Consider the following 25,962-nt stretch of genomic DNA (forward strand, 5'->3'; position numbering starts at 1 on the left):
TTTTAGCCTTGTTTGGTTTATTAAAAAGGTTGCTTGGCCTTTACAATGAGCTGTGAAAATTGTGATATTCTCTTGCGTTAAAAACAGCTGCTTCCTGTTGGCCCGTTGCATCATTGAAAGGTTAATTTTTCATTGGATGCTGGCCGATGACCCTTATCACCAAAATGTAGGGTTTATGCAATAGACAGCATGTTTTGTTACTTTTTTCGGAATGTTCCATCTTTTAAGCAGGAAGTTCACTAAACAGTTTTATTTGTTTTGCAACACCACTTTGGTGACATTTTGTGGGAATGTCATTGGCTCCATTAGGTTGGTAACATATTGTAGAGTTAAAGTATGTATTTGGCCACAAATATAAAGGCCACACACAATCGCCCCTTTCCCTCACCCTACCTGCAATGCACTGCACCTGGAGGTTCATTCAGTCCCGTTTCCACTATAGAAAGTTCTCATTACATTTTGGCAGCCCTTGAATATGATCGTAATTTTAGGCCTGATGTGATCACAGCTGTGTTTGGAACGGGGCAGAGCCGAAGCACCAACTTTGGGCCGAGAACCCCCGAGAGGCTCTGGCTCCTGGGCATGGCTTTGCCTGGAGTTGGGACTGCGGTCCTTCAGTGAGAAACGGGGGCCCCCAAAATGACCTACACAGGGTCTGCACCTAGCCCACGGATGACCACAACTAGACCACTTGCATCGCGCGTACACATTCACACCGCTGATTAGTTTAAAGACCAGTCACTGTCCAGTGTTCTAATTAAATGGTGGAGGTTTTCATCTGTCACCTGAACAAGAAACCCAGGACTTGGGGATCATATTTATTATCTTGATGAACAACTTTTAAGTGCGTGTTGTATATGATCAATGAGTTTAACGTGTATTTCATTACAATTAAAAGGGAAGCAGAAGAAGAAGAAGAAGAAGAAGATGCATGAATAAAATTTAGGCTGGTGCCGTCTTTTTTAGGATGTAGTTTGAACTATAGACCGTATAAAAATAGGTTTGAACACAAACGTTACTATACCACATACAATTGTCTTAATATATACCGCCATCTGTGGTGATAAGAATGAAGTGTCATTGCAATGTGCGTTTCGTTGCGGCTGCGCACTGGGATACAGGTTACAACATAGTGGAGGGTTGGGTGTCTGAACTTCAGTGAACGAGGCTGTGTAGTTGGGTATGCCAGGCTGCCTAATCCCGAAGAAAAAGCTTTTCGGTTCGGGGGAAGCAATCGGACTCCAGGAGTAAGACGGCTTTCTCTTAAAGGGAGGAGGGTGGCATAGTCCGGGCCAGCTGTTGGGACAGTGATCACAGAAGGAGGGGAGAGCTACACACGGAAAAGGCGAGGAGTAGCTACCAGCTGCCGGCATGGCCAGGGACTACGATTACCTCTTCAAGCTTCTTATCATCGGCGACAGTGGTAAGGAAAGACCGAGGATGTGTGACGGGAAACGGGCCTCGCCCGCTTTGTCGTGAATAAAAGGGTCAGTTGGCGCGCTGGAACTGCAATATTTGTGATTTGGATTAATTTCGTTTGCTAGCTGGGGAACCAACACATGATAAATAAGCCAGCGACAAACGAGGAATCTAGGCTGCGTGTACCATCACTAGGGCGTATGGCTTGGGCAGGTCACTACAAACTACTTTAAAGCCAGGCCGTGCGTAGTTTCCCCGCCGGGTATGAAAAGTTGCTGTAGCGTTAGCAACATGATGTACACTACGCAACAGTCAATTTTCGGTTGGTACAAGCCCACAATGTTGTCCTAGTGCGACAGTCACCAGATACCAAATCAAGTTATCTTCTTTAACGTTACATTCATAGTTTGAGTATTTATCCATCAAATGGAAGATAGATGGATGGCTAGCCTTGCTATCCGTGCTAGCCGCTACCTAATCGGAATCCCAAGCACGCCCGCTAGCAATCACCCCAACAACATTGGGGTTTTTGTTTAGCTAGCTAAATGGCTCCTCGACTTCAGTAATTTAGCTAATTTAATCTGAGCGCTAGAGTTTTTAAGGATTTTTGTTTAAAAGACGGCAGCCAGAGTATTTTGGTATCATGAGCTGTCATAGCTAGCGAGGACACAAAATGAGCAGTTACCTGGTTTTACGAGATAATGAGCAACAAGCAGACCTAGCTAGCTAAGTTAGCTGGCTAGTTTGTCGACGTTACATGAGTTTGAAGTGAAGTTAATTTAGTTAGCTATGGTGGCTATGTGGATGTAATCTGCTGTTAATGTATTTTGCTAATTTGGCTAGAGAAAGCATCGTTCTTCAAACTGATACAAGAAGTTACAGCACTTCTCAGAAATGAATCAAGAGCCATAAAGCCGTTGTTTCGGTTTCTTTGTTGTTTTATGGTTGTGGCTTTATTATAGGGATTTACCAGAGCGTCGATGTCTGATTGTTTCCCCAAAGTTCAGTTTAGTTTCAGGATTGTTTGTATGTGTTCTTGTGGTCTGTATTTACAACTTAATGACCGAGCTACCAGTCAGTTCCGCCTCGTCTGTGTTTCGATGGTGATGAGTAAAGTGTCGTTATTCTTAACGTGTTACATTTCTGTCGACTACATCTCGTCTGCTTGAGATCTGTGGGTGGTTGTAGGCATTTGAAAAGAAATCCAATAGACTGTGTTTACCAGTAGTTTTCTAAATGAACTTGCCTGTCATTAACTTAACAACCCGCACAACAGACTGTACAGAGACTAGCTGTAAGGAGTGATTAGGGATTCTGTACAAAGGAGAGTGTGTGGAGGCTAGAGGTATAAAGGTCCTTACATAGAGACCAGATGTAATGAGATGAGATATATTAGCTATAGAGAGGAGAGTTAGCACAGAGACTAGCTGTGCAGAGGAGAGTCAAGAGAAATGTGTAGTTATGTTGTGCGTTTGTTGTCACCTCAAGTCTGATTTCTTGAGGGTTGGACCTTTTCTGGAAAGTCACAGTTTTATTTATGTAATTTGCAGTTACTGCCGGGCCCCAGATCAGACAGTACGACTCCTGCAAATTGAAATTCTCCTGCAAGATCTGCAGATTTGTTTGCATTGTTTTCAGTAATTTAATGACTCTCTTCCTCTCCCTCTCACATTCTACCATTTTCTCTCTTTCCCCCATTATCTTTCTTTCCCTCTCTCTCTCTCTCTCTCTCTCTTTCCTAGGTGTTGGAAAAAGTAGTTTGCTACTGCGCTTTGCAGACAACACATTTTCAGGTAGGATTTCTCTTTTATTAGGGGTCCAAGCAGCGAAGCTGGTGGAACCCTATTGTATTGGGACCACCTATGTCCGCCATATTGTTTGCCTGCCATTTTGACTTTTTAGTTGAGGCGTGGAAACTTTCTCCGCTAACAGTGTCTGAGGCTCAGCAACCATAAGTTGTAGACCAACCAAATTTGGTAGGTGGGTTCCTATGGCCCCCCGCTACTCAGGCACTACAAATCACCAATGTCGGCCAGATGGTGGCGCTATAACAAAGGGTCATGTTTAAAAGGTCATAACTCCCACACCATAAGTCAGATCAACACAAAACTTCATCGAACGATGCATCTGAATGTTCTCTACAACTTTGCTATTGGGACCACCTATGTTCCCATATTGTTTGCCCGCCATTTGGACTTTTTTATTAGTTGGGGTGCGGAAGAGCTGTAGCTCCAAATCTAAAGTGTTACGACACTAGTAAACTCCTTTACGGTAAGCGGCTAGAAGACATCCATGGCGACGCAAGTAATCCGACACCGTAGGGTCTAGTTTTTATCAGTGAGGGGAGGGTCTGAACGTCGGGGAAGCAATGGAAGACAGTGCCAGCCAGAGTGCATGCTAGGCTACTAAAAGTTTGTTAAAAGAAGCTTTTTGAGAGGATGAATAATTACTTTTCTTTGGCATGGATCCATTTGAAGACAGTATCTGGTGAGTTTGTTTAGTCTTTAAATCCGTCATTATGCTGAGAGAAATCGTATTCTCAATTTAATCTCTAAATTGACGTAAGCTTAGGGTTGTAACTAGGTAGCTGTAAGGTAACTTAGTTAATGCACTCGTCTTGACTATTGCTTGTATTTTTGCATAGACCGCATTGTTGCTGTTCTTGTTTGTGTTAGTGTTAATCAGTTTAACCTACAGGGTCCAAGTTGAACTATGCAGTTGTTCCCTGCACTTGGAATGGTACTAATTAAAAGCGCGTAGTTAGTAACCAGTGCCCGTTACTCTTTGGCACTGGTTACTAACTACGCGCTTTTAATTACTTGAGGAGGTCTGCGTCTTCAACGCGGCCGTGGTCTGCAACCGCACATGCTGCACATTGCACACAACCCCTACACAGACCCATTTTTACGTGTACTATGCAGAAGTATAAAACAGCCTTTAGTGTTATGACATAGTAAAGGCCTTTACGCCTGGCGGCTAGGAGACATCCATGGCGATGCAGTAGATATGTTGGGTGAAGGTATATGATCATGAGGACAAAACCATTTAACCCTCCTATTATGTTTGGGGTCAAATTGACCCCATTCAGTGTTTACTGTCTCTAAAAATATGGTTTCCATATTCTTTTCAGCTAGATATTTCATGACTTTTCCTAACTTTATGGGGAAAACATGGCAAACATGAAATTAACAGAAAAAATTATTTTCAGTGTCCTTTACACATGTTGTACGCATCGGTGTTGTTGGGGTCTCTATTGATATATAAAACCATCATTTTGATCTTGTTTTTGTTGTGTTGGCTGAGGGCACTTTCACATGAATTTGTGGGTGTGTGAGAGAGAGAGAGAGAGTGAGAGAGACGGAGGGAGCGAGCGAGCGAGAGGGAGAGAGAGAGAGAGAGCATGCTTGTTTGTGAGGAGAAAACATAGTTCCCTCGAGATCTCTGATCATTCTCGCAACATGGAGGCGGGGGCAAACTTATAATATGGGCTGCACACACAGCCCTCTAAACCATTTCTCTTTGCATTTGTGCCTCAACTAAAGATTTTGACAGTGACCACCAGACAGAGGTGTATATTTTCTGCTACTGAGGTTCTGTCACAGATCTTGGAGGGTGAAAGTGATTTAGATGAGGATATGTCTGAGACCAGAGGATAATGTTGAGGAGGACCCTGACTATGTGGCATCCTCCTCTGATGATGAGAATGAAGCCTTTGTGATACCACATTCTGACCCTCCTTTTGTTCTCAACCCCCAATAAACCGTCCTGTCATCTCTCAACCACCAAAAGATCCTCCTGTCATCTCTCAACCACCAAGAAACCTTCCTCTGGCCTCTCAACCACCAAGAAACACCCCTGTCATCTCTCAGCCACCAAGAACTGACATGTTTACTTCCAAAAATGGAGAACTACTATGGTTCGGATCCCCAGTTGAAAGGCAGGGTAGACTTAGTGCTGCTAATATCATCAAAATGGTTCCAGGCCCCACCAGATATGCTAGCAGTCATGTACAAGACATAAAGTCTGCATTTGAACTCTTCATAACACCATAAATGCAGAAGGATATTCTTGAGATGACAAACTTAGAGGGGAGGCATGTGTATGGTGACAATTGGAAAGAGCTGGATGTGACCCACTAGCAATCCTATATTGGGTTGCTTATTTTGGCAGGAGTGTACAAGTCATAAGGTGAAGCAACAGCAAACCTTTGGAATGCTGACACTGGTAGGGCAATTTTTCCAGCCACAATGTCTCTGGAGACATTTCATGTTTTCTCCCACATTATACGCTTTGATGACAGGGAAATAAGGCAGGGTCGACAGGAGCGTGACAAACTTGCACCTATCTCGTCTGAATGAAGAATTGATACCCACGGGTACCTAGTTGAGTGGTTATGTTCATTTTTTATCTAAACTCAATTCTGGTGATTAATTTACTTTTTATTGGTGTTTCATCATTATTGAATAACTGTCATATGTAACTTATTGATGTTCTGAAGTGTTTTCTGAACCTAAACATTTGAAATGTTTGACATTTTAAATATTTTTTCCTGCGGTCAAATTGACCCCAAACATAAAATATTACTATGCTTGATAATAAAAGGTGTGTTTCTTTCCAAATGTTATTTTTCTTTTTTAATGAGCACTTAATACCAACATAAAGCCCTGCAAACACCAAAACATACTTTGTTTTCCATTTTAGGTCAATGAATGAGATTGTACAGCCATTTGCATATTTTGCAATAGTCATATAAAATCAATACTTGATGTATAAGGGGAGGATGGGGGGAGTCTTGTTTTATTTACTGGGGTATTAAGATGGTCACTAGAAAGGCCTGAAGTAGCTGAGAGAGAAACTTTGGTAACACTTTCAGTTACAATTATTTTCTGAAGGTTTATATTGCTGGGGTCAAATTGACCCCAAACATAGAAGTTGTTAGTTCATTTGAACATAATAGGAGGGTTAAAAATCGCTCCATAGGGGGTGCGATAGTGCCAATGCTTGGACCCCTCCCAACGCCGCTTGCGGCTTTAATTTATTTATTAATTTTATTTATTTGAAAATCTTTTAACCACACATGCAGACATCTGATATTTCTTATTCGCTTGGAGCAGGTTCCCTGGTAGGGTCAGGTGGGGTGCTGCTCACCTGTTCCACAAGTTTGAGTGATTTGTTCTTGAAGGCTGAATTCAGAATTATGACTCCTGCACATTCCATTAGATTGAACTAGAACATGAGCTGCTTTTATAAGGTGTGGTGTCAGCTTGGCCATTCAATGTGTGTCTGTGTGTGCGTCTGTGTGTGTGTGTGTGTGTGTGTGTCTGTCGGTCAACAGGTAGCTACATCACCACGATTGGGGTTGACTTCAAGATCCGGACCGTTGAGATTAACGGGGAGAAAGTGAAGCTGCAGATTTGGGACACGGCAGGACAGGAGAGATTCCGCACCATCACCTCAACGTGAGTACTTGCAGGGAGCGTCATATGTGCGTGTGTACACACACGTGACGCTCCCTGCACACACGCACAGACACACACAGAGGAGTGATTCTGCACCATCACTTCCACATGAGCTTCAGCAGAGGGTACCATATTCGGTGTCTTTAAGTTGTCACTGTTACTTCAGGGTTATTTAATTTTCTTGAGAGATCACAGTAGAAATGTTAATGCTGTCTACCTGTATTCAGTCACCAGCATGCAGAAGAAATTTCACTGACTTTGTGAGGTCTGATCATCCACGCTGTCATGGCGACTGGGCACCTGCTTATGGGAGTTTGAGTTTAAGTTGTTAGTAGGCAAAATGCTAGGTTAAAATGCTAGAAGGTTATCAAAAGACATGTTTTGGACCTACACACACACATGCGCACACAAATTGATTGCATGCTGACTGCGATTAGTTTGGGCTTTTGACTGGCTGAAGGCTGATTGATTGGTTGGGGGGGGTTTGACCTGCGGAATGCGGGTTGATTGTGATTGGTTGTGCTGTGCCTCCCTCTCCAGGTATTACCGAGGCACTCACGGTGTGATCGTGGTGTATGATGTCACCAGCGCGGAGTCCTTCGTTAACGTGAAGCGCTGGCTCCACGAGATCAACCAGAACTGCGATGACGTGTGCCGAATATTAGGTGAGGCCCGTGACTTCTTGGCCGGGTTCCTGGTCGAGTTTCAGTTGTGCGTTTCCCTCTTTCCCATGCAGGAGCTGTGTCACGTGACCTGATGTGTTGCTTATGTGGCAGATGAACAGTGTGCGTGCTCAATATTGCATGTCTGTCGCTGTCCATTTAGTTTATGAACTCAAGACTTTCTTTTTGATTTGGAGCGTGAAGCCACTTAAGCTCCATGGCATTCTGCTTTTACTCTGTTCTGTCCTGATCCGGTGCGTTGCATGTTAGAGTGAAAAAAGTGACCTTCTCGTGTGCCCTCTCAGTGGGGAACAAGAACGACGACCCGGGTTCGAAAGTGGTGGAGACCAACGACGCGCAGAAGTTCGCCGAGCAGATGGGAATCAGCCTGTTCGAGACCAGCGCCAAGGAGAACATCAACGTGGAGGATGTGGGTTTGGCCTGGGGATGAGGGCCTGGGTCTTAGGGGAGGAGCCTAGGGTGGGAGGGGCCAGAGGCAGGATGAAGGGAGGGGTGTTGGGCTCGGGGGAGTGATGGAATGGGGCGACGAAAATTTAAGCTTTTATACGGGAACTTTGGCTGTCTCTGCTAATCATACTTCATAACTGCTGATTTAAAAAACATTTTAGTGCATCGCTTGCCTAGAACCTAGACAGGGTATCTTGAGTTTTTAATCTCACACATAGACCTGCTGAATGGTTGCATATATATTGCTCTACTAGCTCTGCAGTTCACATGAAAAAAACAATAACGGTAGCTTGCTTTGCGTGCGTGCCTGTCTTGTGCATCTGTTTGCGTGCGTGTGCGTGCATGCGTGCCTGTCTTGTGCACGTGTGTGTGTGTGTGTGTGTGTGTGTGCGTGCCTGCCTGCCTGCCTGTCCTGCAGATGTTTAACTGTATCACGGAGCTGGTCCTGAAGTTGCGGAAGGAGGTGGTGGCCAAACAGCAGCATCAGCATGAGGGCGACGTGGTTAAGCTGAACAAGAACAGCAAACGAAAGAAGAAGTGCTGCTAGCGAACGAACGCGCCGCAGACGAACGTCGCACGGACCGCGGGCGGAGGGGCACCGACCGAGCCAATCGAAAACAACCGCGAAACGTGCACAACGAGACTCCAGCTGACTCGGCGAAACTGATAAAAGCGTCACGCAGAAACGGTGGAGTGAGGTCTGTTTCGGACATGTACAGATTTTATTGGGTGTGGGAGGAGTTTTATTTGTTTGGTAAGCTGGTCCTTTTCTGTGACGGAAGGGATCAGGACCCTGACTGCCAGCATAAAGCTCAGATTTAGAGAAATATATAAATATATATATATTTTCAATCTTTGAAGACTCCATCTCATTCCACATGACTCTGGACATTGATGAGTCGGGTGAATATGGACGCCCCTTTTTCCAGTTTTGTTGTTGTGGGGGGAGCACACCTACATCCTTCAGATCATGAACTTTTGCTTTTTTTTTTAATCAATCTGAACCATTGTTGATTATAATACAAAACAAACAAAAAAAGATGAATTGAGAATTTTAGCCAGTGAGTCTGTCTGAGTGGCCAGATGGCCGGCTCCATGTCTTACCTGTCAATCCCACAAGGACTCCAGTGGGTAAGAACTGCCGCGCGTTTTATCGTCAGTGTACCGCCATCGCCTGTACATCGCATCCAGCGCAGCCAGCGCCGGAATCTGGGGGGTTTGCTGTTCCCGTTGCCGTGGAAACGGCGCTCGCCGGTTCCACCGGTCACACGTGGAGGAAAGGATGGGAGAAAAAGGGTTTTTAAAAAAAAAAAAGAACTAGCATTATTTTTGTACTAACACTGTATGGTGATTAATGGTGGTTAAATAACTGAAAAATGATATGTGGAATTCTGTGTGCACGTCTCATCATCCCCCCCCCCATATATCAGTTGTCTTGGGTCGTCATTGCGTTGGTTTTCACCCTGGTTCACATTTTTGGGTTCTGCGTTCTCCTCAGTTCTACCCTGGGGCCAGACGGGACGCCCCGGCCCTCTTGCTCAGCGTGCCATCCGATATAAATAAACCCCACGTGCTCTGTGTTCAGACTCCGCCCCCCTGCCATGGTCTCAGGATCATGACCCTCTGACATGCACAGGGGACGAGACTGCCCTCCTCCTCCTTACATCTGGCTTGGAGTGTGCTACACAGCTTATTGGGCTTTACCAGAAAGGTTCGGGTATCATCGTAATTTTAATCATAGTTTACCCTCAGGTGTGTGTGTGTGTGTGTGTGGGGGGTGGGTGGGTGGGTGGGTATGTGGGATGCTGTTTGGTGACTGAAAAGATTATTGAGAATATATAGAGTTGCGTACTCAAGCAAAATAAAAACACACATAAAAGCAGGGCGTGTGTCCTGAAGCTTGATTCCGTTGGCCGTGTGACACCCCATGGGCGGGTCGACTGTAAACCCTGGGCCTCGCCCACATCCATGCCCCGCCTCTCTGAGCTCAGGGTACAATTGTGCGTTTTAACCCTTTGAAGAGTAGGTTTATTTTGGAATGTTTTTTTTTTTTTCCCCCAAAATTTTAAGTCAGTGTTCTAGAAACATTGCTTTCATTTACCAGCAGTAATTGTGACATCAGCATTAGAATGTTCAGGTAAGAACATTCTAATCGCATAGTTGTGATCTTGCACCTTAAAGGGTTGAGGGGGTCAGCTGGCGTGTGATGTGCATGCTCCGTGAGACTGAGAGAGGGCTGTACGGGAAGGAGAAGAACGTGTGTCTGTCAGTCTGTGTGCGTCTGCGTCGGGCGCACAGCGAGCGTCTGTTTCACAAGGCCTCATGCCAGCTGCAGTGCTTAATTATGTCATTTGCCTAACTGCCTATTTGATCCAACAAGCTGATGCAAGCTACAGCTTCAGACTGCACCTATCGCCCTGGTGAAAAAGCACACTGATCTGATAGAGGAGGGGAACCATTTTGATGTGTGCAGGTTTTTAGAAGGTGAAACCACGATTGGTTGCCACTGAAATTTACTACTTAAAGCAGTCGATATTAAAAGAATATTATTTTATATAATCAGGAACCATTTTATATAATATAGGAACCAGGTGGGGAAATGTCCTACCAGTTCCTGCCAAAAAAAGTGTCGTGCCATAGGTTAAGTGTCTGGTGAAATCGCTCCATAAAGCCTCGGTTGTCGTATTAATATACGTATTTGTACGCATACACTGATATTTTTGTACATTTGTGTAAATTTAATGGACGCATACAGAGAGGAGTTTTCCGCAAACATGCAATTATGTCTGTATGTGTTTGCATGGGGAGGGGGGGGCCTTTAGTTTTCATTGGTGGTTTTGCTTTACATTGCAAATGTAGTGTCATCCCACCCCCACTCACAAACGGCCACCAAACTGCTAATTGAGCCAAAGTGACGGCTCAGTGACTGGCTTCTTCCCACGCACTAAATCCACCATGTAGCGCTGTTCGCTTCCTCGAGTGTTGAGGCTGACTGAAGGTATTTGTTGTTCACTGAGGTGACTGGGGGCAGTGATGTTTTTAACCGAATCGGTGACTATGAATGCTGACGCGTCACAAAATGGGGTCAAATCTGTACTGGTGGATTTCAGTGTGCTGTGGAAGGGGGAAGAGACCTTCGGTCCATGCAAATGAGGCAGAATGCTCAAATACGGTTGAAAAATCGCTCTCTGATTCATCGGACGCAGCTGATTTACTTACTCAAGGGTGACGCGGGGTTAATGTGTCGTCTTTATATCCCAAAATGTGGTGACCACTAAGGTGTAATTCTGCTTGCAAACTTAAGGGGGGGAAATGGCTACTGTAATAAATATTTTCAAATAATTAACATTTGATTCTGAGGTTCTCTGGAGGTGAATGTGGATGGGATGTGAACACCCAGGACACGGGTGAGGGACGCTGGCCTGGTCTGGTAATGTATTAGCACAGCTAAATAGGCTACCTACCAGGTCTGGTAATGCATTAGAATAGCTAAATAGGCTACCTAGCTGGTCTTGTAATGTGTTGGCACAGCAAAGTAAGCTACCTACCTGGTCTGCTAATGCATTAAAAAGGTATTATTTCTCCCTCCAGTTTACGTTTTGAATCTCATGCAGCCTCAAGATGCAAATGATTCCTGCCACTGGCATGCAGTTCACTCTCAAAGAACAACATCCTCGGCATTGTGCATCGCTTGTTTTTCATTTATTTTCTTTAAGACCGCTCAGTTTGTTTATGCTGCTAAAAAATGCGAAACCCTGAAGGGTACAAGTCGTCACAGTACAGTTTGTGGTTGGTAACATTAAGCAGACTGCTGAGCCGAAATCCTTTACTAATCCGACTGCATGACCAGGACCTAAAGTATCCTCATCCCTTAAATTTATCCCTTAAAAAGGGTCACTGAGTAGATTCTAAAGAACGACCCTTTGAAATCATCTTTTCTTCTAGGGCTGCCAAATTCAATTCAGGAAATTCATTGTAATTCAATTCCAAGTTTTTAAAATAATTAAGAGAATTTTAATTTTTTAATATTTTAATTGAGTTTTAATTTCCTGAAATGCCTAAATTGAGGTGGACTTTGCTCCCATGTGTGCTGTTAGCGGTAGGTGTCTGCAGTGATGCAGCTCTTCTGGCAGCCAGCAGGACTTCTAAAAAACAAACATAAAAGGCACATTTTGTTTGTTTTTTAGAACAAGGTGAAAACTGTCTAAGCTTCCAGCACAAGCCAAAATCTGATTGGCTAGCACGACACTGTCGCGATTCTCTCTCCTCTATCTCCATCTCCCATTGGCTGACGCAGTAACTGTGTTACCATTAGCATGAAAAGCATTGACAATGCAAATTACAGTCAAATTATTTGGCAAATGAAAAGCTGAACTGCTTTTTAAGTCAGCAGTTACAGAAATCCTTCACTAATTTGTCTTAATGTGCATGAAGGCAAATGGAAGAGAGCTGTAATTTGTAAAAGAAATGCTGAATAAGTCACCAAACGCTGCAGGGAGCTCCCCCAATAAGGAGGAGGTATCGCCTTCCCAGGGAACGGTGGGCGATTTAGAAACTCTGCTGTGTCGCCGGTTGGTGCCTGTTCCTTTCTTTCTGTTCCCGAGCACTTCCTGTGTTGCCGTTAGCAACGTCTCCATCAGGGCGGTGTACTGCTATCGACAGCAGCCTGGCCGGAGTCGCCGGCGGGATGGCGCTCGGTGCTCTGGTGGCCGTGGCGACCCTGCAGGACGCCGGCGACGGCAGACACGGCCCCCGCGAGGGCGCGGAGCTCGCCGCGGAGCGTCAGCACGCTGTCGGAGAGCGCGCGCAGCTCCCGCCGGAGCCCCGCCGTGCCGGACGCCACCCTGCGCAGGCAGGCGGTCAGGCCTGCGCAGCCGGGCACGTCCGGAGCCCGCCGCCGCCGCTGCCGCTGCCGCCAGGGTCCGAGCCTCCTCCCGCGCGGCCAGGTCACGCAGGCTCCCGTCCGATTGGCCGGGGAGGCGCGGAGCGCCGCGGTCTCAGGCGGGGACTGCGGGGGGGTCGGCTGCGGCGCTTTGGGGGCCGTGGGGGCGGAGTTAGCCTGCGGGGACGCCACCGACGCCTCTTCCACCGTCCACTCAAATTTCCAGTCCTGGGGCCCGCTACCGCCCCCTGCTGGGCTCACTGTCTCGACAGGCTCTGAGGGACGAGGCACGTAACATCTGATTTACCAACTTCAGTCATTTACACCCCGGTCACTGGCTCCAATAACAAAGCAGGAAAACTGCATCCATTAACACACCTGCGGTTAATCACACACTTTTTATGACCAAAAATAAAAGTAGCATTTGTGATATGTAGACTTTTTTTGAAAGCATTACTGTTTTTGTTTTTGCTTGTGGGAGGTACTCATGAGAGTTAGTGTTTAGTGGGTTATGTACACAATAGATGTGTTTGGTAATGCTGTATGTAGGTGTGGTCATGCAGTAGATGTGTGTTTGCTGTGGGTAGGTGTGATCATGCTGTAGATGTGTGTTTGCTGTGGGTAGGTGTGATCATGCTGTAGATGTGTGTTTGCTGTGGGTAGGTGTGATCATGCAGTAGATGTGTGTTTGCTGTGGGTAGGTGTGATCATGCAGTAGATGTGTGTTGCTGTGGGTAGGTGTGACATGCAGTAGGTATGTTGTGTGGTGGTGTGGGTTTAGGTGGGGATCATGCGTGATGTGTGTTTGCTGTGGGTAGGTGTGGTCAGCGTAGATGTTGTTTGCTGTGGTAGGTGTGGCATCATGCAGTAGAGTGTGTGTTTGTGGGTGGGTTAGTGGTGGGGATCATGCGTAGATGTTTGTGTTGCTGTGGGTAGGTGTGGCCATGCGTAGAGTGTGTGTGTGCTGTGGTGGGTGGTGTGTTGCATGAGGGGAAGGTGAGTTTTGTGTTGTGTGCTGGTGGGGTGGGTCGGGGTGGTGTGGCTATGCAGTAGGTAGGTGATATCATGCTGTGATGTTCCCTGGTGAGGAGGGGAGTGACTTACCCAGCTTGATGTCCTGCAGACAGACCACTGGTATGGAGGTGAGCTGGCTGGGGGCAGGGCTGGGCTGCTGGGACGCACGCAGGTCCTCCAGCAGGGGCTGCTGGGGGAGGGCAGCTTGAGGGGGCGGAGCTGCCCCTAACCCCACCCCCGCCCCTACCCTCGACACCGCCCCCGCCCCGGACCCCGCCTCCAGAGGGTCCTTCCCGGCGGCCTCGTCGAAGGTGGACAGGACGGCCTCCTCCAGCGGGGTGAGGTGGCCCATGGGCACGCCGGTCTCGGCCAGCGCCCTCCACAGGTCGTGGGCGCGGTGGCGGATGCGGCGGCGCTCGTCCTGCCAGCGCTTCTGCACCTCGCTCTTGCTGCGCTGCGTGTGGCTGACGCGGTTGACGGCCTGCGTCACCTCCTGCCAGACGCGCTTGCGCACGGACACCGGGCCCATCTCCTCGCCGTACAGCACCGCCCGGTGCTCCACCACGCACTCCATCAGCACCCGGATCTGGTCCGGCGTGAACTTGGGCTTCCGCAGGCGCGCCCGCTGCCCCGCCGCCCCCGACGCCGGCGCTTCCATCGCCCGCCGCGACGTGCCCCCGCCTGCCCGCCCCTTCCTCGCGGTGCGCCGCCAGACCCAGGTCAAACGCCGCGCCTCAGATCCTCGCCGTGACCGCTCTACCTTCCCCTCTCTGAACCTCGGGGGCCTGCAGCCTCAGAACTACACCCTGCCACTGACTAATGCTGCTGGAGAGAAAAAACAAGCTAAACACGTAATAATAATAAACTCATACAGAGCCTGCTTTGATCAGCAATGGCTTAAACACATTAGTAAAAAATAAATAAATATAATGAAATAAAAACTCTTTATTTAGCAAAAGGAAAATCTGAACATCCCATGTATCTACCTTTTCCCAGTAAAAATATTTTTCCTCAATATCGCTAGGCTATTTCTATGAAAACGCTACGGTTTTGCTCTTTGTTTTATTAAGACAGTGGTAAATTTTCCACCCGGAGCTACTTTCCTATCCGCTGCCATCACAGACAAAAAGGACAGCCCAGTGAGCACGCTGATTGGACGGACTCTGATCTGGCCATTGTTGAGCCCCTCCTTTTACCGCCGAAGTCTTGCGGTTCGCGCTCCACCTCATTAACATAACTAAGACTGCACTCTCGGTGCTGGTTGCCAGCGTTAAGAGCGTGGTGTTTTCAGTAGGCGGCCCAGTACCTTGTGATCAAGATTCTCCATGGCAACCCTGTAATTCTAAACCCCAGCCTTTTCTGCGCTCTAACAAACTGGGAAAAAATATACCAGGATAGGTCTGATTTGAACGCACATAGATTTTACGAGGGATGCGCCGAGGAATAATACATAGAAATGCCTAAAGCTTATTTAACATTTACATTGTGTACACAACGTTTTTGTTTTGTTTGTTTGTTTTTTGGAAGTAGTAGCCCAGATGTGTAGGCTACCCGACAAGTTCATAAAACTAAAAATGATTTGGGAAGAAAACGTGTCTGGTTTTGCTTCATGGTATTGTTTGTAATTTTCGGATTTATTAAAAACAACAAATTAACTGATTAACATATTATTCGTTCACTTAGTATGATTCAAACAATAATCATGTATAGATGTATAGATAGCCTAACAGTGCGTCTAAATAGCCATTCATCGTGATGGTTATCTGGCCTTGAATTGGGAGTTGTGACACTGTAGGCCTAATTAGAAACATACAGGTTAAATATCACTGGTTTCGAGAGGCTTTTGTTTATTTCAGTATTTCGTAAATGTAGAGTCCTCCACATTTACCTAACGTTATTAGCAAAATGTATGAGACCTCGTGTAGTAGGCCTACAATTTGCTAATTAGGCTACAGTTAACATCAGTAGATGTTACGTAACGTTCCCCAAGCCCCTTGTCACATCTTGAAGAGGGTTTTCATGCTGCGGTCACGTGCTCAATACAGTCGCTGTCCCATACCGGCGGTTCTGAAATCCAGGACGCAGCAGGAAGATAATTTTGCCCGATGGCGAAAGACAAGGCAAGATTCCGACCAATTAAAAGGACGGTTCACAATTCAGTTTTAACGATGCCTATGTTTTTGATTGATTAAGGGTATTTTAGAGAGTCTTACCATCCCTCCTGAGACCATGTGCCCTCATACGAGGACATTAAATTGTTGCTTCCCTGAGCTCTATACAGAATTTATCTTAACTTAAAACCGCTGTACTCAAATGAGGGTGTTCGGTACTATTGATTTCACGAGCTGGCACAATCCACTGTCCTGTCTGAGAACAAGGTGACGTCAATCGCAGTTAACGCGTTGACTGGGAGAAGCGCAAACAAAAAAGCACAAATGGTAAGAAACTGCATCAAGTTCTGATGTTGAAATCTGTTTATTTATAATTAGAAATATTTGTTGTTCGGTCCAGCATGCTAATTTGACACTTTTTACTGATAGTTATGACTCATGATCATTAATCGTGCAGTCCTCGTACGGGAGCATTGGATCTCCATTATCATGAAGTTCATACGTAAAGTACAAAAAGCACGACTAGCTACCATTTTGAATCAGGGTTCACGCTCACTATTCAACTTGTGTGTGTATTTTTTAATATTATTTTGCATGTAAAATTAGTCTACATTGATTTGAACATTTTAATAGCTTTATTGTTAGGGGTCCAAGTAAAGTAGTTATGTCAAAAGATGATCTCATGAATTTACAGTGGGCATGGTTTATCACAAAAATGCTAATAATTTAAAAAGCGGACATGAAGTTATGAATCAAGGTATGCACATTAACAGTTAGATCAAAGCTCGAGCCCTAAAGTTCTAGTCAAATCCAACCAAATCACCGTTCCTTTGCTTAGATGTAAATCTTCCTACAATGACAAAATGCCTCATTAGGAACATATGTATGTGCTTCATGGGTTGGTGCCATCTTGAATTGGCCAACACTTTGTATTGTGTTATATTTACTCATATATTACTGAGTTCTTAACCACTTGGCTGATTCATATGGAAGTTGCCGTTTTGCTATAGGGTGTCACCCAACAATTACAAAAGCAAGTTTGGTGGCGAATTCATCAGTTGCATTTGCAATTATTATTACAATCATAATGTCTGCACTTGACCAACAGATTTGAAAACAATGTCAGTAGATGTCCCTTCTCACAACAAACTTGTCTCAAAGATCCATAAGACCAACATACTGGTTTTCCCACCATTGTTTCCAAAGAAATATTCAAAAATTCACTGCTGCATCAGACATCAGTTTTTGTTTTTAATGCAAGATTTTATCATTGAAATAGACTGTTTGATACACAGTGGTGACTTCCTTGTGTTTTTCATAAGGCTATTTTAATTGTATTATAATTGATATAAATTATATAATATTATGTGAACGTAAACTCAGTGTCTTCGGCCATCATTAACAAAAATTTCATTCACCAAGTGGTGGGGGAGAGACGGTGATTCTTAGGGGAAAGAACACTTTCACAAATGGGAATTAATTTTTACAAGCGTTATTAATATTTTAGCGTTTTCCAGAAAACTGGCAACGTTTCAGCTCAGAAAGTCTGTTGATGTTCGGCTTCAGTGATTCGGCGGTTGAAACCTTGAGGATTGCAGAGAGGTGAGAATCGGTCAGCCTTGTCCGCTGCTTGGACTTGTTTAAATTCAGGGTGGAAAAAAGTTTATCGTACATGTAAGTACTACCGAACAGGCACATGGTTCTCTGGAAGCTTTTGCAAAGTTCTGGGAAGGATGGTTTTATCTGTCGGAGGAAGGGCGCGATATCTTCCTGCGCTTCCCTGAAAGCATTCTTTAGTGCAGTGTTGCACTGCAAGTCAATGAGTTCCATCTGCAGATGGCTTGGGGCCGTTTCCACGTCCACAGAGAACGGGTCTGCGAACAGCTGCAAAGCGTCTCTGTGCCTCCTGAAGTCGGCGAAGCGCCGATCAAACTCATCGAGAAGCAGTTTAAGGACTGCGGCGTATTCGGGGCCACAGAACTGCGCGTCGGAGTCCTTTTGCTCCAGGAGAGATTTGCACGCTGGGAAATGCGCGAACTTGTTTTGAGAAAGCTGACTCTCCCACAACTTCAGTTTGGTAGTGAACGCCCGCACGCAGTCACACATCGCAGTTACCGTCTGACCGGGAGCCTGCAGCTTCAGACTTAAGATATTCAGCTCATGCGTGATGTCAACCAAGAATGCAAGATCCATCACCCATTTGGGATCTTCGAATTCAGCCACTGACAAATGAATCTCCTCCATGAATCTCTGCACTACGATTCTTAACTCAAAAAATCTATTTAAAATGGTACCCCTACTGAGCCAGCGCAGCTCGTTGAAGTGCTGCAGATCGCCGTAGTTTGACTCAATTTCGTCCAAAAATGCGCGGAACTGACGATGCTGTAAACCCCTGGACCGAATATAACTGACGCATTTCAAAACGACTGACATCACATTTTCGAACTTGATGCATTTGCTGCACAGTATCTGCTGCTGACTGATGAAAGCGTGCAATGCAACTAGTTGGTCTCCATTCTCCTCTCGCACCTTCCGCCGTACACGTGCCACCAACCCGTTATCCTCCTCCATCATTGCCGGTACGCCGTCTGTAGTGATACCTGCCAATGCGTGCCACGGTAGCCCAGCGCGTTCAATTACATCGGACAGGTGACAAAAGATGTCGTTTGTCGTTGTGCGACCACGCGCTGTACTCAAGCTCAGCAATTCTTCGGTGATGTCAAAATTATCGCTGACACCTCTAACAAAGATTGCTAGCGGCGCGTTCACACCCACATCTGCACTTGCAGCGAGTGCCACAGAGTACGCGCTGAATGCCTTGCCTTTCTCGCCGAGCTGTTGGTCGATATCGTCGGCAAGCTCCGCAATGCGCTCTGCTACAGTGTTCGCGGACAGACTGATGCTGCTGAATATGCTCATCTGTTCCGGACACACAATCTCAGAAACCTTCAGCATGCAAGCTTTTATAAATTCACCGTCTTTGTACGGCTTGCCGGCTTTGGCTATCATCTCACTCACCGCGTAACTCGCTAAAACCGCTGCCTCGGACTCCTTTCTCCGTTTGAGAGACAGGTTTTGCTGAAACACTAGCAACTTTCTGAGCTGGGAAGCCGTCTTTTCTCTTTCATCGCCGTGATATTTGGAATAATGCTCGGCGTGCTTAGTCGCGTAATGCCGCTCGAGGTTGTATTTTTTCAGGACGGCAACTTTCTCCCTACATATCAGACAAGTTGCATTGCCGTCGTCCTCCACAAAAAAATAATCCACAGTCCACCTCTCTTGAAACTGTCTATGTTCCTGCCAGATTTTTCTCTTTGACAGCGCCATTTTGCATTGTTTCTCCAACTACTGTGCAGTGGTTCTCAACCAGCGGCCCGCAGCTTAATTTGCATAAGTGGGCGGCCCGATTTATAAACTGATAAAGCCTCTATAACTAATGAATCAAAATGAAAAAACACTCTTTCTGTTATTTATTTATTTATTTATTTGGAAATAATGGGAATATACCTGGGTTTCTATTTTTGTGCTAATCTGGCCGATTATGCTAATTTGACGCATGCGGCCCTGGGGCCGCTGAGAACCACTGACCGACCAGGATAGCAGCTTTGCACTGCGAAAATAACTGCATACATTGACTGCTTCCTCGCAAAACATCTCCATGGAAACACAAATAAATTTCCCTTAATTTAGTACAGCTGCAATCTGACGTTAACGAATTTCATTGGTTGCTAGTCTGATTGATAGCCAGCGTCAACCATAAAACAAAACATATTACGTCAAAAGATGATGGGGCTTTAAAAATGATTAAGTGATAGAATTGGTTACAAGTGGATTTGGAATGAATGCTTTTGTGAATTAAATCAGGTCTATAGATAGATGGGTGTTGTTGCCCATGTAGTTTGAGAAGAAGTTATGTCATGCTGACCCTTGGATCTGTGTTTAACTGAGGCAGAAGGTTGTGAGACAGGAGAACCTTTCGGCTCAGGAGACTCACATCAGTTACACAATACCTGTGCATCTTGACACACAATCTGAGCCCAGCAGATGCTTCGGTTCAGGTGCAGCACAGATCAACAGATCTACACTAAATGGATTGGACAGCCCAATCATCAGTGCCCAGCCTTATGAGACGCAGAACTGTGGAGAACTTGCTGGAAGCACAGGCGGGAAAAAAGCAAGAAACCCTGGGAAAAATAATACAGACTTTAATATTCCTCTATTTGGAGCATTTTAATGACAATGTGTTTCATCTGTGAAACAAAAGCAACAAATTCCATATCTGCCTCTTTGCTATAAAAGCCTTTAAAGTGTTTAAAGTTGAAATACAGTGCATCCACAAATGATGTAGTCCCTCCTGTACGCATATGGCCCTGTGTGTGTGTGTGTCTGTGTGTGTTTGTGTGAGTGTGACAAAGCAGCTTTCCAGAGATCTGGGCCCAAACCCCCCAAAAGCATGCCTGGGGTGACAGTGGCAAGGGGAAAACTCCCTGGCTAAGAGTCTTGATCGGAACCTGACTCAGAGGGGGAAGCCCTTCTGCCATTGGCTGGCATTGGTTACTTGAAAAAGGCCGATTACATAACACAGGTGTAATAAACGGGGAAATGACCGTGCATAAATGCCAGTGAGAATGCGTGATTGATGCCGGGAAAGGATGACTCTGGTCATGACGGGAGAGGGGCTGGAAGGCCAGTGGGTGGCGCTGTCAGGCAGGGGGCAGGCGGTGTGGAGCTGGAGCTGAACTAACTGTGCCTGGGGGAGGGAGCTCAGCCAGTCTTATGGCTGCTGCTCCAGGCAGGTGCCCGATGTGGGGAAAAGAGGAGAGAAATATAACCAATCAGGCGGCTCAGATACGTTGGAGAGCTGAGCAGGAGAGACAGAGGTGCCTGAGACAGCCGCCACCAGACCATGACTTGCTCAACCTAACGCTGAGATGTCCTGCATTGTCTAATGACAGCACTGACAGCTCGGTCTACCACAGACTCTACGGTCAGCCACCCAAACCTGTCCCTGAAAGTAGTGAAATATGGTCTGATAAGACCGGCTTGTGAAGCATGACTGATATGTTTCCTATTTCCTGTGTCATAGATTAAGACAAAATCTAAAGTATGGTTACGGCAGTGTGCAGACTGATGTACATGTTGATCAGTGCCAATAGATTCAGTTATAGACAGGAATGCTGAGGATCACTTTCATTAATAATAATAATAATAATAATAATTTTCATGAATAATAAAATCCCCACTATTACCACTTTACCTGAATTAATAACTAGGATTGATAAACAGTCAGAAAACTCAAGTGAAAAACTACTATATGCCCCAGGCAAGAATAAACTGACTGCTTTTTGTCAGGATGTGTAAAAGCTAAGAACAAGCACTTCAAATAAATCAAATCTGAAGCCAGTTTTCAAAGTAGCACAGAGTTAAGAATTATAAATAGCAGGAAAAAAAACACTGCCACAACCTGTCAGATGGGGAACGTGGGTATTATTTCAACTAGGAGGGGTGGATTCATTTAAAGCGACGTATTCATCAGCATGAATAAGAAAGCTGGGGCTTATGGGTAGAACTCCTCAGGAGCCTTTGAGCCAGGGGCAGCTGCATGCTGTGTGAGTGCTGGGGATCCACGCTCTTGCTGCGCTTGTCTCTGATTGCAGCCCATGCAGGTGGTGTAAATTTAGGAGGGGTGGAAGACTAGCCCTAAACTCCAGCCCTGGGGTCCCCCAGCTCCAGCCCACCCCTCCCAGGACGGCGACTCCCCCCCACCCCCCTTCCTGGTGAGAGGCCCATTTGGCTCAGAGCCCTGGGGAGTGTGTGAGAGAGTTTGTGTACGTGAGCATGACAGAGTGTCTGTTTCCACGAGAGAGTGGAAGTGTCGTCTCTCAGTGAGTCGACACTGCCAGCACAGGCTGGGGTTCAAAGGTCATGTCTCTCAGATGGCTAGGTCACAGACTGTCCCCTGAGCGACTGCTTCCACTCAGACCATGTTGTGTTCGTTAAAGCTCTCTCGGTGAGCTTGGCCTTCTCCCCTGTGCCTGTCCCCTCTTTCCAGCAGAGGGCGCCGTAGCCTGCTCTTACGCCCCTTCTCCTCGCTGGGTCGAGGGAATTTACGCTTTCATATTTTCGGGGATCTGTTGCATCAGTTGCGGCACCAGATCAATGGTTGCCCGTGTCATAGGTTGACCGATGTCCAGGTGAGGACCAGGTTCAAGTGGTGGTTCAGACAAAGGACCCCTGTTGTCATTTCTGTGCTGTTTTACAGACCACAGGCTTTCTGGCTAGGTGTAGTGTTCAGACACTGCACACGCTCACTGGTTGCATTCAGATATGCTTTAATGCATTCCCCTCCCTCGCTCTCTTCCCTCGCATGACCTGTCTTATGACGAAATTTGTGACGCGCAGCAAGTGAACTTAGCAGGCACTGTGCAAGGGAGGATCAATGAGGAACAATCCAAAAACAGAACTGAGCGGCCATGTCCTCTGTTCTTCATGTGAAGCGTTGCATTGTGGGATCCCCTTCTTGCTGGAAGCTGCATCATTTCACCCTCTGGGTGAGAGGGAGGAAAAATGAGGCGGCGAGGGAATGTAATTGCTCCCCTTTCATAAATCAGAGCCCAAAGCCACTTGGTATGTCTGCCATATTTCGTCTGGGCATTTTGGGGATCCCCTCCTTGAAGCAAGGGAAAGGAACGCCAGGGGAAAAAAAAGAATAAAACTTGCAGCCGAATGAAACCACAATGTGTTTTTTGCTTACTAACTTAAAAGGGATCTCTTTTCTAGGGCTGGGGGGTTGGAGGGTTGGGGGTTATATTATTTCAGATTTATTGTGTGTTTTTGATTGGTCCAGACAGTTTGGTGTTTGATGAATGATATTTTAGGTACTTTTACTTTAGAGCATTTCTGATGATCCGTTGGGTTTACACTGATGAATGTTGGGGATTGAAGGGTTATTTCACTTCAAGTGACTCTAAATAATAAAAAAAAAGCAAATTCAAATATGTAGACGTAGACAAACTATGTATAATACTGTACGAGAAAAATTAATAAAATAAACACAATGCAAAAAACAGGGCAGAAAAGCAAGACTGAACAGGACTAAAAGCAATAATAGCTGGATAGAGCTTTAAGTTAAAAGCAAGAGAAAAAAGGATTCTTTTCAGCTGCTTTTTTAAATTGCTGACAAAGCCTGTGTCTAATATTTTTTGGAAGGTTGGTCCACAGCTAAGGTGCATAAAAATAGGCAAATGTCCCACTGTTTTTTTTGTTCTTTTTTATATAACCTTCGGTACACTGAGCAAACTAGCAGTGGGTCATCTAAGGCCCAGAGTCGGGGCATAAAATAATAGGTAAACAGAAACGTAAGTAGACGCAAAACATTTAGAGCTTTATAAACATGTAAAGGACCTTAAAATCAATTATAGCCACTGGGAGCAGATGTGACAGCATCTGTCTAGGTATAGAGGCAGAAATGCCACACTGGTAGCACCCCTCCTGGTCCCCCCCCCCCCCCCCCCCCCACTCACATCTGTGACCGTGACCCCTCACATGGATTGGTCAGTTGTTTTCTGTTTGACCTCCGACCCCCGAGCTTGTTCACATATGGAGCCATCATGGACAGCAGGGACACGCTGAGGCCCCATCTGTTTCAGGAGTCCGTGCCCAGTTTCTGCTCCTGGCTCATTTACGCAATCATTTGCATGAGCTGACTTTTTTTTTTTTCAAATTAAAAGCTCATGACCCGCAGCTGAAGACTTTGCCTGTATCCTTGGTGATTTTATTTATTGTTTTATTATTTTTGCTGTGGTCCAACAGAGGAGTGCCCCGGCGTTAGCATACGCTAGCTTTTAAAGCTGGAGCAGAAACGGTCCTTCAGGAACGTGAGCGCTGAACCCCGGGGTCTCCTGTGAATTTTACTAAACGTTCGGCTGGAGGAACCGCTTTGCTCGATTGAAGCTGAAAAGCCGGAGCATTGATTCATTCCTTTTCGCGTGCGAGATCTGACGGATCATAATGTAGTACCATATGAGACGACAGGACATCTCCAGAGAGGCCTTAACACATCATTGTGTGTTAAAATATGGCATGTGTTTTGGTCTGAGTCACATCCATGGCTTGGGGAGGGCTGAGCTGATGTTCAATCACCTCCCTTTGTTGTTCATATCGCACAGCTCTGTGATCACGATCACCTATTTAAGTTCCTGTGGGGGGCGGGGGGGGGGGGGAGTCTGCACCATAAATCAGAACCAGAGAATCACGTCACCTACTCGTAGAAAACAACATAACCATAATTTTATATAGTAAGGTTCTTACATGAGAAAGCATGCTCATAAATCCACTTATTATTGTGTATTTAATCTGTGATCTTTATGAATATGAATGACACAATCCAGCATGGCAACTAGTCTCTTAACAACCCCCCCCCCCAATCATGTCTGTTCTGTCTTGAGAGAGTGCTTTGATCATTTGGTCGCTCAGTGCATTGAGCATCCTCACAATGTTACGTTTGTCTCTTGGTGGAGAGTGCCCGAAAAGAATGGTAAAAATAAAATAAAATAAATGTATTGGTTTCACTATCAATTTTTTAATTGCACCTCTCCCTGTTCTCCCTTTGAGCGAGGTGTTCAGCTGTAAGGAATCACAAAATTGGTCTCTGAGCTTTAGGCTGAACGACTCACAATACCTTGTTGCTAGGTAACGTTACCATTATGTGGCTGTGTGTTCTTAATCGGGAGGCCTCTGCACGTCGTTGTGGAGAAACTTGCTGCACTCCTTCTGTAGCTAACGTACGCGCGTGCATACAAGTTGTGGAAGTAGGCCATAAACATATATACATGGAAGTAGGCATTGTACTCGAGCGTTTCCGCAAATTTTGCGCACGAACTAGCATGCACATTTGCTCGCTCTGATCTGTCAAGCAACTCGTTTTTGATTCATAATCATGGCATTGCGCATAGCGAGTGTTTTCACAAGTAGACCAGAATCGAACACAAAACCCTTAAAGGTACACGGATCTGTGACCTGTCGCTCAGAAAGTGGCCTCCTGGATGTTGTTCTTCCCCCTTGCATCACGCCTTTTTTTCATCATCATAATATTTCGCCATTAAAAAGAGGGCATCCCACTGGGGCATCCACGTTGAAAAGGGCACCCCCACCACACACACTCCACATGGTTTCGCCTCGCTTCGAATGACAAGTAGTCGCTGCACGTGTGCAGCATTCTAGGTGGTAAGTTTAGCTGTCCTGTGTTTGTTTCATGTTTCGACTTTCCCTGACTTAGTGTCTGTCATTCCATAAAGGGGCTGGGACCACACATGTCAGTCCATGTGTGTTCTAAACGGTAGTAACTAAGGAGGACGGACATCCAATTACTTTTCGCTCCCGAACTAACAAACTAGAACAACAAACTACCAAGTGCACTTGTAGGCAGTCTGAGAATGAAAAACTTTTTTTTTTTAAACCCACGACGGCTTTACATAGAGTGGTGAAATTTATATTCACAAAATTTTGTATTGCCTGCGCAATACAACGAACGAATTGTATTGTATGAACACAAACGTGTTGTATTGTATGAAGTTTGAGAAATCTTTTAAGTGTCAGTTAGCTTTCTAGCAGCAATCTGAGCAGACGGTGCCCCTTTTCCGCTGTTTGAAGGCGGTGGCATGCTTATATGGACAACCATCCTGCTTTAAAATATTTGCTGTTGATTTGTAAAATACGAGTGACTAGTCCAGATACCACAGGCGTTTATTTAGGGAACATGTTGAATTTGTTTACATGCAAAACCAAAGCATTCTTCAGTCACATTTGATGTCAATTGGAGCGACAGTTTTCTTTACTCTGAATTGCTAATCGTAGTTCAGTTGTTGCTAACCAAACGCCTTTATCATGTTGCCTAAGTCCATACTACGTTTACAGAAAAGTTGCTTTCAGTAGGCTTCTTCTTGTGA

The 25,962-nt window shown here is 45.7% G+C and overlaps 3 protein-coding genes across 4 annotated transcripts in view; 2 read left to right on the top strand and 1 right to left on the bottom strand.

Annotated features, from left to right (window-relative positions):
• The first annotated feature begins 1,103 nt into the window (after window positions 1-1,103).
• On the top strand, window positions 1,104-11,354 carry LOC135238943 (ras-related protein Rab-35-like). Of its 2 annotated transcripts, XM_064307136.1 has the most exons (6): window positions 1,107-1,423; window positions 3,162-3,212; window positions 6,755-6,878; window positions 7,419-7,543; window positions 7,846-7,970; window positions 8,427-11,354. In XM_064307136.1, the coding sequence occupies exons 1-6, from the start codon at window positions 1,372-1,374 to the stop codon at window positions 8,553-8,555; spliced, it is 606 nt and encodes a 201-aa protein (XP_064163206.1). In that variant the 5' UTR covers window positions 1,107-1,371; the 3' UTR covers window positions 8,556-11,354. The 2 variants fall into 2 exon arrangements, with proteins under 2 accessions (XP_064163207.1, XP_064163206.1); XM_064307137.1 differs by lacking the exon at window positions 3,162-3,212 and having other exon boundaries at window positions 1,104-1,423.
• Window positions 11,355-11,696: 342 nt separating this feature from the next.
• On the bottom strand, window positions 11,697-14,562 carry LOC135239930 (myb-related transcription factor, partner of profilin-like). The gene is made up of 2 exons (XM_064308933.1): window positions 13,995-14,562; window positions 11,697-13,165 (listed from the first exon to the last, which is right to left on the bottom strand). Exons 1-2 carry the CDS (start codon window positions 14,560-14,562, stop codon window positions 12,645-12,647), a joined length of 1,089 nt encoding a protein of 362 aa, XP_064165003.1. The 3' UTR covers window positions 11,697-12,644.
• Window positions 14,563-25,106: 10,544 nt separating this feature from the next.
• LOC135240195 (citron rho-interacting kinase-like) overlaps window positions 25,107-25,962 on the top strand; it is a 67,817-nt gene continuing 66,961 nt past the window's right edge. Inside the window, 1 exon segment of the mRNA XM_064309559.1 lies at window positions 25,107-25,240. The gene's annotated coding sequence lies outside the window, so the exon portion shown is untranslated.

The sequence above is a fragment of the Anguilla rostrata genome, chromosome 14 (assembly GCF_018555375.3).
Source record: "Anguilla rostrata isolate EN2019 chromosome 14, ASM1855537v3, whole genome shotgun sequence".
Taxonomy (NCBI): Eukaryota; Metazoa; Chordata; class Actinopteri; order Anguilliformes; family Anguillidae; genus Anguilla; species Anguilla rostrata.